Here is a 15,548-nt window from a genome sequence, read left to right as displayed (position 1 = left end):
CAAACAAACATCACCAGACTTGCATTTTTTTTAAAGAAAACTTTGTCCTCTGACCTAAATTTGGACAGACGGGGCCTCTGTAGTGTTTACACACATCGCCAGGGAGCCCCCCCCCTCCATCCTCCTCCTCCCCCCGTGACCTCTGACCCCTGAAACAGTCACTATAGTATCAGAAAATGCCCTTTACAGAGGTTTATGTAGCATGTGATGAACACATGAGGTCTGATGCCCCCAGCCCTGCAGACATGACTCCTCCTCCTCCTCCTCCCCTCCTCCGCCGTCGTCTCTTTAACTTTATTGTTCCATAAATAAACCCCACCCTCCTCCTCCTCCTCCTCCTCCTCCTCCTCTCTATGTGTAGTTTTTTACTACAGGGAGCCTCTGTTTTTTATGTTTCCACTGGGATCTAAAACAATCCTGGAGAAGTGAGGTTTTTATAGGACGACAGTAAAGTTAACACTCTATCAGCCTCCTCCCTCTCTCTCTCTCTCTGTCTGTGTGTCTCTGTGTCTCTCGCTCCGTCTCCCATGGCGACGGACGAGACGATGTAATGCAGCCGAGACGTCGGCAGGAAGAAGTAAAGGGTTTTCAAAATAAAATGAGGTTTAGATTTAAGCAATAGGTAGCCTATATCACGACATACCACGGGTGGCTAAGGGGCGTTCTTCGGCCCGACGCGAAGCGAAACGGTTACCAATAATGACAACATGAAAGAGGAATATGCAATCAATTTCATGTAGTTTTATTCCATAGATATATATACTGACTAGATGCCGCGTTCTGCTTCTCAGCATACGTCAATAGCGCCGCCATCTTGGTCCGGGGTTCTGACCATAGACATAATAAACGTCTGACAAGCAGTCAGACCCGGTCGGACCCTTGTAGAACAAATTTCAGTGTATTTATGCATGTGGGTGTGTGTCTGAGTATCTAAGTGTATGTTTAAAGGCACAACGAGGAGTTTTGGAAAAGCGAAGCGTTTTCACACTACATTTATGAGCCTCCGCGCACACCGTAAAATTCTTTTGACCGGCGCAAGACGGACTCATGTTTTCATTCATCAATAATCAAAGTCAGAGGTTCAAAGACGATCACATACCGACGTAGTTCTGACCATAAACGGCGATTCAGCTGTGTTATTCTCATGACTCGTTGCGAAACCGAAAGTAAAAAACGCTGGTCGGCTCGACCAGCATTTCCGCCACCACTAATAATAACAAAATAACGATAGAGACAGAATGATATATTTATCGAAAATGGGCCCATTAACAAGTGTGGGTAGCGGAGATTCATCCACATTAACGTGAGACTTTTTTATAACCGAATAGAAACTCCTCGTTGTCCCTTTAATACATGAAAACAAAAATTATAAAAAATGTTTTTGTTGTTGTTGTATCATAAATATATGTCTGACATTTATAATAAACCAAACGGCTTGAAAATCGGTTGAATATTCGGTGAGTTATGGCGATTTTAATGGTTGATAGACGTCTGCCTCTGTTGACTAGTGCAGTGAGTAGACACGGCTTCCCCCGGACCAAGATGGCGGCCGCGTCGACATATTCCACTCAATAGAGTTGCCTGGGAACGCGGCATCTAGTCAGTATATATATCTATGGTTTTATTCAACCAGAAATACAAATTATCCAATAAAATTGCCCCACTGTGAAAAAAATAGTCCCACCTCTCCGGACGTTAGCGCCAAGTTAGCTCTGCATCTCGTCTTTTCCTCCGCTTTTTTTCAGGTGAAAGTCACTGCTCAGTCCCCTCTACCGTTGTTAACCCTCCCCGGAGGTGAAAGTTCACCTCAAACATGTGAATTCAACTACTTTAGTCCATTTTTTAACATTGTAAAAACACTACTGTCTGTCTTTGGCTACCGACTGCAACAGTCCGTTGTCATGGATACATGACAACAACTTCCATTCATACCAGTCATACATGCCTGAGGCGGAGTGATAGCCTACGCTGTGATGAGGCTTTAGAATAGTAGCGGTTAACAACCAATCAGATCGCCGGATTTCACCTTTCCGTTTTTATGAATAAGAAATAAATATCAAGATCAGAGACCAAGACATCACTCTTCCTCCATCACTCCATCATCACTTCTCTATCACTCCTCTATCACTCCTTCATCACTTCTTCATCACTCCTCCATCACTTCTCTATCACTCCTCCATCACTCCTCCATCACTTCTCTATCACTCCTCTATCACTCCTTCATCACTCCTCTATCACTCCTCCATCACTCCTCCATCACTCCATCATCACTCCTCCATCACTCCTCTATCACTCCTTCATCACTCCTCTATCACTCCTTCATCACTTCTCTATCACTCCTTCATCACTCCTCCATCACTCCATCATCACTTCTCTATCACTCCTCTATCACTCCTCCTCCATCACTCCTCCTCCATTATTCCTCCATCACTCCTCCTCCATCACTCCTCCATTACTCCTCCATCACTCCTCCAGCACTCCTCCTCCATCACTCCTCCATCACTTCTCTATCACTCCTCTATCACTCCTTCATCACTCCTCTATCACTCCTCCATCACTCCTCCATCACTCCATCATCACTCCTCCATCACTCCTCTATCACTCCTTCATCACTCCTCTATCACTCCTTCATCACTTCTCTATCACTCCTTCATCACTCCTCCATCACTCCATCATCACTTCTCTATCACTCCTCTATCACTCCTCCTCCATCACTCCTCCTCCATTATTCCTCCATCACTCCTCCTCCATCACTCCTCCATTACTCCTCCATCACTCCTCCAGCACTCCTCCTCAATCTCTCCTCCATCACTCCTCCTCCATCACTCCTCCATCACTCCCCCATCATCACTCCTCCATCACTCCTCCTCCATCACTCCTCCTCCATTACTCCTCCATCAATCCTCCATCACTCCTCCAGCACTCCTCCTCCATCACTCGTCCATCACTCCTTCTCCATCACTCCTCCATCACTCCCCCTCCATCATTCCTCCATTACTCCTCCATCACTCCTCCATCACTCTTCCTCCACTCCTCCTTCATCACTCCTCCATCACTCCTCCGTCACTCCTCCTCCATCACTCCTCCTCCATCACTCCTCCTCCATCACTCCTCCTCCATCTCTCCTCCATCACTCCTCCTTTACTCCTCCATCATTCCTCCATTACTCCTCCATCACTCCTCCATCACTCCTCCTCCATCACTCCTCCTCCATCACTCCTCCTCCATCATCACTCCTCCATCACTACTCCATCACTACTCCATCACTCTTCCATCACTCCTCCTCCATCACTCCTCCTTTACTCCTCCTCCATCATTCCTCCATCACTCCTCCTCCATCACTCCTCCTTTAATCCTCCTCCATCATCACTCCTCCATCACTCCTCCTCCATCACTCCTCCATCACTCCTCCATCACTCCTCCTCCATCACTCCTCCATCACTCCTCCTCCATCACTCCTCCATCACTCCTCCATCACTCCTCCATCACTCCTCCTCCATCACTCCTCCTCTATCACTCCTCCTCCATCACTCCTCCATCACTCCTCCATCATTCCTCCTCCATCACTCCTCCATCACTCCTCCTCCACCACTCCTCCATCACTCCTCCTCCATCATTCCTCCATCACTCCTCCTCCATCTCTTCTCCATCACTCCTCCTTTACTCCTCCATCATTCCTCCATTACTCCTCCATCACTCCTCCATCACTCCTCCTCCATCACTCCTCCTCCATCATCACTCCTCCATCACTACTCCATCACTCTTCCATCACTCCTCCTCCATCACTCCTCCTTTACTCCTCCTCCATCACTCCTCCTCCATCATTCCTCCATCACTCCTCCTCCATCACTCCTCCATCATTCCTCCTCCATCACTCCTCCATCACTCCTCCTCCACCACTCCTCCATCACTCCTCCTCCATCATTCCTCCATCACTCCTCCTCCATCTCTCCTCCATCACTCCTCCTTTACTCCTCCATCATTCCTCCATTACTCCTCCATCACTCCTCCATCACTCCTCCTCCATCACTCCTCCATCACTCCTCCATCACTCCTCCTCCATCACTCCTCCATCACTCCTCCTCCATCATTCCTCCATCACTCCTCCTCCATCACTCCTCCTCCATCACTCCTCCTCTATCACTCCTCCTCCATCACTACTCCATCACTCCTCCATCATTCCTTCTCCATCACTCCTCCATCACTCCTCCTCCACTCATCCTCCATCACTCCTCCTCCACCACTCCTCCATCACTCCTCCTCCATTACTCCTCCTCCACTCCTCCTCCATCATTCCTCTTTTACTCCTCCATCACTCCTCCTCCATCACTCCTCCTCCACTCCTCCTCCATCATTCCTCTTTTACTCCTCCATCACTCCTCCTCCATCACTCCTCCTCCATTACCCCTCCTCCACTCCTCCTCCACCACTCCTCCATCACTCCTCCTCCATCACTCCTCCTCCATCACTCCTCCTCTATTACTCCTCCTCCATCACTCCTCCTCCATCACTCCTCCTCCATCACTCCTCCATCACTCCTCCATCACTCCTCCATCACTCCTCCTCCATCACTCCTCCTCCATCACTCCTCCTTTACTCCTTCATCATTCCTCTTTTACTCCTCCTCCATCACTCCTCCATCACTCCTCCTCCATCACTCCTCCTTTACTCCTTCATCATTCCTCTTTTACTCCTCCTCCATCACTCCTCCATCACTCCTCCTCCATCACTCCTCCTTTACTCCTTCATCATTCCTCTTTTACTCCTCCTCCATCACTCCTTCATCACTCCTCCTCCATCACTCCTCCTCCATCACTCCTCCTCTATCACTCCTCCTCCATCACTCCTCCTCCATCACTCCTCCTTTACTCCTCCATCACTCCTCCTCCACTCCTCCATCACTCCTCCATCACTCCTCCTCCATCACTCCTCCATCACTCCATCATCACTCCTCCATCACTCCTCCTCCATCACTCCTCCTTTACTCCTTCATCATTCCTCTTTTACTCCTCCTCCATCACTCCTCCATCACTCCTCCTTTACTCCTTCATCATTCCTCTTTTACTCCTCCTCCATCACTCCTCCATCACTCCTCCTCCATCACTCCTCCTCCATCACTCCTCCTCTATTACTCCTCCTCCATCACTCCTCCATCACTCCTCCTCCATCACTCCTCCTCTATCACTCCTCCTCCATCACTCCTCCTCCATCACTCCTCCTTTACTCCTCCATCACTCCTCCTCCACTCCTCCATCACTCCTCCATCACTCCTCCTCCATCACTCCTCCATCACTCCATCATCACTCCTCCATCACTCCTCCTTTACTCCTTCATCATTCCTCTTTTACTCCTCCTCCATCACTCCTCCATCACTCCTCTTCCATCACTCCTCCTCCATCACTCCTCCTCTATTACTCCTCCTCCATCACTCCTCCTCCATCACTCCTCTTTTACTCCTTCATCATTCCTCTTTTACTCCTCCTCCATCACTCCTCCATCACTCCTCTTCCATCACTCCTCCTCCATCACTCCTCCTCTATTACTCCTCCTCCATCACTCCTCCTCCATCACTCCTCCTCTATCACTCCTCCTCCATCACTCCTCCTCCACTCCTCCATCACTCCTCCATCACTCCTCCATCATTCCTCCTCCATCACTCCTCCATCACTCCTCCTCCACCACTCCTCCATCACTCCTCCTCCATTACTCCTCCTCCACTCCTCCTCCATCATTCCTCTTTTACTCCTCCATCACTCCTCCTCCATCACTCCTCCTCCATTACTCCTCCTCCACTCCTCCTCCATCATTCCTCTTTTACTCCTCCATCACTCCTCCTCCATCACTCCTCCTCCATTACTCCTCCACCACTCCTCCATCACTCCTCCTCCATCACTACTCCTCCATCACTCCTCCTCTATTACTCCTCCTCCATCACTCCTCCTCCATCACTCCTCCTCCATCACTCCTCCTCCATCACTCCTCCTCCATCACTCCTCCTTTACTCCTTCATCATTCCTCTTTTACTCCTCCTCCATCACTCCTCCTCCATCACTCCTCCTCCACTCCTCCATCACTCCTCCATCACTCCTCCTCCATCACTCCTCCATCACTCCATCATCACTCCTCCATCACTCCTCCTCCATCACTCCTCCTTTACTCCTTCATCATTCCTCTTTTACTCCTCCTCCATCACTCCTCCATCACTCCTCTTCCATCACTCCTCCTCCATCACTCCTCCTCCATCACTCCTCCTCCATCACTCCTCCTTTACTCCTCCATCACTCCTCTTCCACTCCTCCATCACTCCTCCATCACTCCTCCTCCATCACTCCTCCATCATTCCTCCTCCATCACTCCTCCATCACTCCTCCTCCACCACTCCTCCATCACTCCTCCTCCATCACTCCTCCTCCATTACTCCTCCTCCACTCCTCCTCCATCATTCCTCTTTTACTCCTCCATCACTCCTCCTCCATCACTCCTCCATCTCTCCTCCTCCATCACTCCTCCTCCATCACTCCTCCATCACTCCTCCTCCATCACTCCTCCATCACTCCTCCATCACTCCTCCTCCATCACTCCTCCATCACTTCTCAATCTCTCCTCCATCACTCCTCATCATCCTCCTCTATTACTCCTCCTCCATCACTCCTCCTCTATCACTCCTCCATCACTCCTCCATTCCTCCTCCATCACTCATCAATCTCTCCTCCATCACTCCTCCATCACTCCTCCTCTATTACTCCTCCTCCATCACTCCTCCATCACTCTTCCTCCATCACTCCTCCTCTATCACTCCTCCATCACTCCTCCATTCCTCCTCCATCACTCCTCAATCTCTCCTCCATCACTCCTCCTCTATTACTCCTCCTCCATCACTCCTCCATCACTCCTCCTCTAACACTCCTCCATCACTCCTCCATCACTCCTCCTCTATTACTCCTCCTCCATCACTCCTCCATCACTCCTCCTCCATCACTCCTCCTCTATCACTCCTCCATCACTCCTCCATTCCTCCATCACTCCTCAATCTCTCCTCCATCACTCCTCAATCTCTCCTCCATCACTCCTCAATCATTCCTCCATCACTCCTCCTCTATTACTCCTCCTCCATCACTCCTCCATCACTCCTCCTCCATCACTCCTCCATCATTCCTCCATTACTCCTCCACCACTCCTCCTCTATTACTCCTCCTCCATCACTCCTCCATCACTCCTCCTCCATCACTCCTCCTCCATCATTCCTCTATTACTCCTCCTCCATCACTCCTCCATCACTCCTCCTCCATCACTCCTCCTCTATTACTCCTCCTCCATCACTCCTCCATCACTCCTCCTCCATCACTCCTCCTCCATCATTCCTCTATTACTCCTCCTCCATTCCTCCTCCATCACTCTATCATCACTCCTCCTCCATCACTCCTCCATCACTCCTCCATCACTCCTCCTCCATCACTCCTCCATCACTCCTCCTCCATCATTCCTCCATTACTCCTCCATCACTCCTCTCCCATCACTCCTCCTCCATCACTCCTCCATCACTCCTCCTCTATCACTCCTCTATCACTCCTCCAACACTCCTCCATCATTCCTCCATCACTCCTCCATCACTCCTCCATCATTCCTCCATCTCACCTCCATCACTCCTCCATCACTCCTCCATCACTCCTCCATCACTCCTCCTCTATCACTCCTCCATCACTCCTCCATCATTCCTCCATCTCACCTCCATCACTCCTCCATCACTCCTCCATCACTCCTCTATTACTCCTCCTCCATCACTCCTCCTCCATCACTCCTCCATCACTCCTCCATCACTCCTCCATCTCACCTCCATCACTCCTCCATCACTCCTCCATCACTCCTCCATCACTCCTCCTCTATCACTCCTCCATCACTCCTCCATCATTCCTCCATCTCACCTCCATCACTCCTCCATCACTCCTCCATCACTCCTCCATTACTCCTCCTCCATCATTCCTCCTCTATCACTCCTCCACCACTCCTCCTCCATCATTCCTCCTCCATCACTCCTCCTCTATTACTCCTCCATCACTCCTCCATCACTCCTCCTCCATCTCTCCTCCTCCATCACTCCTCCATCTCTCCTCCTCCATCACTCCTCCTCCATCACTCCTCCTCTATTACTCCTCCTCCATCACTCCTCCATCACTCCTCCTCCATCACTCCTCCATCACTCCTCCTCCATCACTCCTCCATCACTCCTCCATCACTCCTCCATCACTCCTCCTCCATCACTCCTCCTCTATCACTCCTCCATCACTCCTCCATCACTCCTCCATCACTCCTCCTCTATTACTCCTCCTCCATCACTCCTCCATCACTCCTCCTCCATCACTCCTCCATCACTCCTCCTCCATCACTCCTCCATCACTCCTCCTCCATCACTCCTCCTCCATCACTCCTCCATCACTCCTCCATCATTCCTCCACTCCTCCTCCACCACTCCTCCATCACTCCTCCTCCATCATTCCTCCACTCCTCCTCCATCACTCCTCCATCACTCCTCCATTCCTCCTCCATCACTCCTCCTCCATCACTCCTCCATCACTCCTCCCCTCCTCCTCCATTCCTCCTCCATCACTCCTCCATCATTCCTCCACTCCTCCTCCACCACTCCTCCATCACTCCTCCATCACTCCTCCTCCATTACTCCTCCTCCATCACTCCTCCTCCATCACTCCTCCATTCCTCCTCCATCACTCCTCCATCATTCCTCCACTCCTCCTCCACCACTCCTCCATCACTCCTCCATCACTCCTCCTCCATTACTCCTCCTCCATCACTCCTCCTCCATCACTCCTCCATCATTCCTCCACCACTCCTCCATCACTCCTCCATCACTCCTCCTCCATCACTCCTCCATCATTCCTCCACCACTCCTCCACCACTCCTCCACCACTCCTCCATCACTCCTCCATCACTCCTCCTCCATTACTCCTCCTCCATCACTCCTCCTCCATCACTCCTCCATCATTCCTCCACCACTCCTCCACCACTCCTCCATCACTCCTCCATCACTCCTCCATCACTCCTCCCCCATTCCTCTTCCATCACTCCTCCTCTATTACTCCTCCATCACTCCTCCTCCATCACTCCTCCATCACTCCTCCTCCATCTCCATCACTCCTCCTCTATTACTCCTCCATCACTCCTCCATCACTCCTCCATCACTCCTCCATCACTCCTCCTCCATCACTCCTCCTCCATCACTCCTCCTCCATCACTCCTCCATCACTCCTCCTCCATCACTCCTCCATCACTCCTCCATCACTCCTCCATCACTCCTCCTCCATCACTCCTCCATCACTCCTCCATCTCTCCTCCTCCATCACTCCTCCTCCATCACTCCTCCTCTATTACTCCTCCTCCATCACTCCTCCTCCATCACTCCTCCTCTATCACTCCTCCTCCATCACTCCTCCTCCATCACTCCTCCATCACTCCTCCATCACTCCTCCTCCATTCCTCCTCCATCACTCCTCCATCACTCCTCCATCACTCCTCCTCCATCTCTCCTCCTCCATCACTCCTCCTCCATCACTCCTCCTCCATCACTCCTCCTCTATTACTCCTCCATCACTCCTCCTCCATCACTCCTCCTCCATTCCTCCTCCATCTCTCCTCAATCACTCCTCCTTTACTCCTCCATCCCTCCTCCTCCATCACTCCTCCTCCATCACTCCTCCATCACTCCTCCTTTACTCCTCCATCACTCCTCCATCACTCCTCCTCCTCGTGCTTTTGCAGCTTCCTCTACTGATGATGTCACTTCCTGCTTACACACTCAGGTGTGTGTGTGGACCTGCTGGTCACGTGCCCCCCCCCTCTCCCCTCCCTCTCCCCCCTCCTCGTCCGTTGCCATGGGAACAGGGCCAAAGAGGTGGGGCGGCCTTTTATTAACGAACATGATGTCGCCTCGATCTGCGTACTGACCCTCCAGGAGCGCGTGAGTGTGTGAACTGGCTCTCGCCGTCACGTCAAGGAGACGAGAGCGTGTGTGTGTGCGTGTGTGTGTGTGTGTGTGTGTTTGTGTGTGTGTGTGTGTGTGTGTGTGTGTGTGTGTGTGTGTGTGTGTGTGTGTGTGTGTGTGTGCCTACTTAGCTCACTCAGCGTGGTTCAGAGCCTCATGAATTAGCCATGACTGGCTGACAGATGCCCGGGGAGCTGTTTAACACACACACACACACACACACACACACACACACACACACACACATGGACACACACTTTCCCTGATTGCAGGAGTTGATAAATGACACACACATACACACACACACACACCAGGTAAAACATTAAGACACTGTGTGCATACATATAGGAGTGGGTGCATGTGTGTGTGTGTGTGTGTGTGTGTGTGTGTGTGCATGTGTGTGTGTGTGTGTGTGTGTGTGTGTGAGGTGTAATTATGATAAACTACTGTTTCTCAGGTAGACGGAGGAGGAGCCGTCGCTTTAAATCACAGACTCTCTGAAGAGAAACTTTGAAACAACAACAACAACTAAAACAACAACCTGGTTTATTAAGTTGTTTACTTTAATCTGATTGGTTCGTCTTCGTCGTGACTGTTACATCGCAGCAGGTTGCCAACGGTTACGAAGCTTTGAATACTCAAGAAGATGTATTTATTGGGGCTTGTTATTGTACACTGCCTGCTTTAAATGATTGTGAATGAAGGAATGAATGAATGATTGTGTAGGATTGATTGATTGATTGATTGATTGATCTATTTATTTGATGCTTCTTATGGTATATTGCTTGTTTTACTTGTCATTGTTTTTTATATGCTGTATTGTCGTTATTGGTTTCTATTTTTTAAAGGGATAGTTCACCCTAGAATGATATTTCGCTCATTATCTACTCACCCTCATGTTGACTAAGGGCTGGAAGAAGTTTCAGATTCCTCCGTGGCTTCTCTGAGTTACAGGGGGTCTCGGCATAGCAGTGCATGTCCATATAACGGTTGCAAAGGGACACCGGAGCTCTTCGTAAAAAAACACACAAAAAAAAACATCCAAATACCTCCATGATGCTCGTATGTAATGTCCGTCTTGTGCTGAAGCCCCAAATTGCGTAATTGTCCCGAAAAAAATTAAATAAGTCTATATTTTAAGCTTGTTTGTAGCGGAAGCTTCTCGAAGCTCCTCTTCCTGGTCCGTCCAAATCTCGCGTGATTCGCAGTAACCGCACTGACGCCGGCGCAAATCACGCGAGATTTGGACGGACCAGGAAGAGGAGCTTCGAGAAGCTTCCGCTACAAACAAGCTTAAAATATAGACTTATTTAATTTTTTTCGGGACAATTACGCAATTTGGGGCTTCAGCACAAGACGGACATTACATACGAGCATCATGGAGGTATTTGGATGTTTTTTGTGTGTGTTTTTTTACGAAGAGCTCCGGTGTCCCTTTACAACCGTTATATGGACATGCACTGCTACACCAAGACCCCCTGTAACTCAGAGAAGGGACGGTGGACTCTGAAACTTCTTCCAGCCCTTAGTCAACATGAGGGTGAGTAGATAATGAGCGAAATATCATTCTAGGGTGAACTATCCCTTTAAGGGTTGAGAGTGAGCCGGGGCAGACTACATTTCAATGCATTGGCTGTACACTGTACCTTTTAATGTATAGACCGAATCTCCTTGTTGTTTACATTCTACTTCCGGGTAGAAAACCAGCATGTAATTTGAATGAGATCAATAGTAACGAACGAGAGTTTAGCTAGATATAGGCTATCATATTTTTCACGCCCAATCACTGTTTAGACAAATCTGAAATGATTGAAGAAACATTACTATTTCTGTGCGTGTGTTTTGTGTTGCTATGTGTTGTATTTATTCAGTTTGGGGGAATCACAGTGTCTAGAAAGCATCAGTGGCTGCAGCTGACAGGGACAGCTGACGGCGGTAGCTAAGCTAACGGCGGTAGCTAAGCTAACACCAGGACGTCAGCTGTTAAAACCCTCCCGTTGTCGGACACGACATGAAACTACTCCGGTTAGCTCAGTCATGTTGTAACTAAGATATCCGCTGGAGAAAATATTTTTTCATGGACCGTTTGAGTCACTGCAGTTATTAAAGTTAAACAGGTAGCTAACCGTTAGCCCGGCTAATCTATGATAACCATGACTAATTACAAATATGTGCACACATAAATAGTAATGTTTGTCCAATCATTGGTTTTATAAACTTTACAAACATCAGATTAGTCTAAACGGCGATATAGTAACATGAAAAATTAGATATATATAGCGAAACTCTCGTCCGTCACTATTGTTCGAATGCTGGTTTTCTACCCGGAAGTAGTTGTAAACAACAAGGCGATTCGTCCTATATGACAAATAAACTAACCAACTAGCCTAACTCATGAAAACGACTCTAAATGCTGTAGTACTGTAGTACATACTCCAGGCCTGTGTGTGGCGCTGTGTCAGAGCTAATACGATGATGATGATTTAACGGGAACGAGATTCAGCCGCAGACAGTTAGTCGGCCGTTGTTGTTATTACGTTACGTCCATAGACTGTAACGTGTCGCGGAGTGGCTCAGGTTACAGGTTAGAGCGGTGGGGGGTATGACATCATCAACATCACCGTTTCCAAAAAAAACCAAACAATACAGTTTTCACGCCGCCAAAACGCAGTTTCTGTCTGGACGGGACACCGAAACGATAAAATACTTAGGCTAATTACAGATTCACTGAAACCCGTATCTGTGTGGACAGGCTCTAAGTCCATTAAACACACAAACACACACGATTGGCCAACAACAACAAGCCAAACAAATGTTACTGCAGGTGTGAACAGGTGTGAACAGGACCTGACTGTACTATGAAAAACATCACCTGCAGCCAAACATCTGGAACATCTGTAAAAAACCACAAACCGGCTCATTATCCTGGTTTATCTGTGGGTTTTATTGAAGTTTGTTTCTTTTTCTTCTTTCGCAATAAGTTTGTGTGCGATATAAGAGACTAAACAGGTGGTGTGTGTGTGTGTGTGTGTGTGTGTGAATTTGTGTGTGTTTGTGTGTGTTGAAGAGGTTAAATTATTTCATCTGTGACAAAAGTTCATGTTCGTTTCCTCAGAAAGAGAAAAATGAAACCGATGATTCACTTCATACTGTTATTAAACAAGACTTTTATAGAGTAAGAGGAGTTTCCTGTCCTGAAACCACACACACACAGACACACACACACACACACACACACACACACACACACAGACAGACACACACTTGTTCCAGAGAAACTGACTCATGCAGTTGGCGAGGTGTTAAATAATCCAAGAGGCTGGTTTCTGCTCAGACCCAAAGACACACTAACACACAAACAGACACACACACACAGACACACACAGACCTGACTCTCTCCTTTGGGTCTCCGAAGGACTCTCGGAGTCGGGAGAAGTCGGGGTAGAAGTGGACGGACGGAGAGACGACCTCCAACAGACCAGACTGGATCTCAGCTGGAAAACTGGAGGAAAACAAGACGAAAGAGAGTTCAGTTTATTTGTTTGTTTGTTGTTTATTTATTGGTTTTTATTGTTTCAATTATGTGACACAATGTCTTTTAAAACTAAAGGAAAACAAACAGCTGTTGAAACAAAGTGACTCTCAAACAACAGAAAAAAGAATGAGGAAGAAAGACGAGGAAGAGGAGGTAGAGGAAGTAGAGGAGGGAAGAAAAACAAAGGCAGGTAAAGAAAGAAAGGAAGGATGGAAGGAAAGAGGAGAAAGAGATAGGAGAGGAAAGAAAGAAAGAAAGAAAGAAAGAAAGAAAGAAAGAAAGAAAGAAAGAAAGAAAGAAAGAAAGAAGGGCAAGGTAAGGAAAGAAGGAGTGGTGTTGAGGAGGGAAGAAAAACAAAGGAAGAAAGAAAGAAAGAAAGAAAGAAAGAAAGAAAGAAAGAAAGAAAGAAAGAAAGAAAGAAAGAAAGGTAAGGACAGAAAGTGGAGAAGGAGAGGTGTTGAGGAGGGAAGAAAAACAAAGGCAGGTAAAGAAGGAAAGGAAAGAAAGAAAGAAAGAAAGAAAGAAAGAAAGAAAGAAAGAAAGAAAGAAAGAAAGAAAGAAAGAAAGTAGAGAGGGAGAGGTAAGGATAGAAGACAGAAGAGACAGAAAGGAAGGATGGAAGGAAAGAGGAGAAAGAGATAGGAGAGGAAAGAAAGAAAGAAAGAAAGAAAGAAAGAAAGAAAGAAAGAAAGAAAGAAAGAAAGAAAGAAGAGAAGGAGAGGTAAGGAAAGAAGGAGGAAGTAAAGAGGAAGGTTCCTACTGCTGTGTGTGTGTTTAATTAATCATGCATTAACATGCTGCACATTGACTACACGCCATGAACAATGACACACACACACACACACACACACACACACACACACACACACACACACACACACACACACACACACACACACACACACACACACACACAAACACACACACACACACAGCTGTTCACACACTGCTGCGATGTGGCCGACAACACACACACACACACACACACACACACACACACACACACAGAGGGAGGGGAGCTGAAGAAGCTCCCTCTCTTGTGTTTGTTGCTATAGAAACGATATCCCATCATGCAGGTGGACTTACAGGCGCTTCAGGTTGTCTGCTACACTGCTGGCGTACTGCGGGTCGGCCTGGACACACACAGACACACACACACAGACACACACACACACACACACACACACACACACACACACACACACAGAGAGAGAGAGAGAGAATTGTTTTATTAATTTGATATTTGGTTTCACACTACGGTGGCCCCCTGAGGACAAAACTACGGCGGCCCTGAGGTGCAAATCACAACGGCAAAAGAGAAAACACAATACAAAAAGAGAAAACACAACACAAAAAGAGAAAACACAACGGCAAATCAGAAAACACAACACAAAAAGAGAAAACACAATACAAAAAGAGAAAACACAACACAAAAAGAGAAAATACAACACAAAAAGAGAAAACACAACACAAAAAGAGAAAACACAACACAAAAAGAGAAAACACAACGGCAAAAGAGAAAACACAACACAAAAAGAGAAAACACAACGGCAAAAAAAAACACAAAAAGAGAAAACACAACACAAAAAGAGAAAACACAACACAAAAAGAGAAAACACAACAACAGAAGAGAAAAAACAACACAAAAAGAGAAAACACAACACAAAAAAAAACACAACACAAAAAGAGAAAACACAACACAAAAAGAGAAAACACAACGGCAAAAGAGAAAACACAACACAAAAAGAGAAAACACAACACAAAAAGAGAAAACACAACACAAAAAGAGAAAACACAACACAAAAAGAGAAAACACAACACAAAAAGAGAAAACACAACACAAAAAGAGAAAACACAACGGCAAATCAGAAAACACAACACAAAAAGAGAAAACACAATACAAAAAGAGAAAACACAACACAAAAAGAGAAAATACAACACAAAAAGAGAAAACACAACACAAAAAGAGAAAACACAACACAAAAAGAGAAAACACAACACAAAAAGAGAAAACACAAC

At 47.4% G+C, this 15,548-nt stretch overlaps 1 protein-coding gene across 2 annotated transcripts in view; it reads right to left on the bottom strand.

Annotated features, from left to right (window-relative positions):
• mgat4b (alpha-1,3-mannosyl-glycoprotein 4-beta-N-acetylglucosaminyltransferase B) overlaps positions 1–15,548 on the bottom strand; it is a 132,197-nt gene that overhangs the window by 38,089 nt on the left and 78,560 nt on the right. For both annotated transcript variants that reach the window (XR_015036854.1, XM_085788961.1), the window contains exons 5-6: positions 14,616–14,662; positions 13,383–13,496 (exon numbers count right to left, since the gene is read on the bottom strand). Coding sequence is in view for 1 of the 2 variants with exons in the window: in XM_085788961.1 (XP_085645087.1) it covers positions 13,383–13,496; positions 14,616–14,662 (161 nt within the window). In the remaining variant the exon portion in view is untranslated. The remainder of the gene's footprint in view (positions 1–13,382; positions 13,497–14,615; positions 14,663–15,548) is intronic.

This window comes from Trachurus japonicus, chromosome 10, assembly GCF_045865225.1.
Source record: "Trachurus japonicus isolate A0001 chromosome 10, Traja_1.0".
Lineage (NCBI taxonomy): Eukaryota > Metazoa > Chordata > Actinopteri > Carangiformes > Carangidae > Trachurus > Trachurus japonicus.
This window is presented reverse-complemented; position numbering and strand designations above follow the sequence as displayed.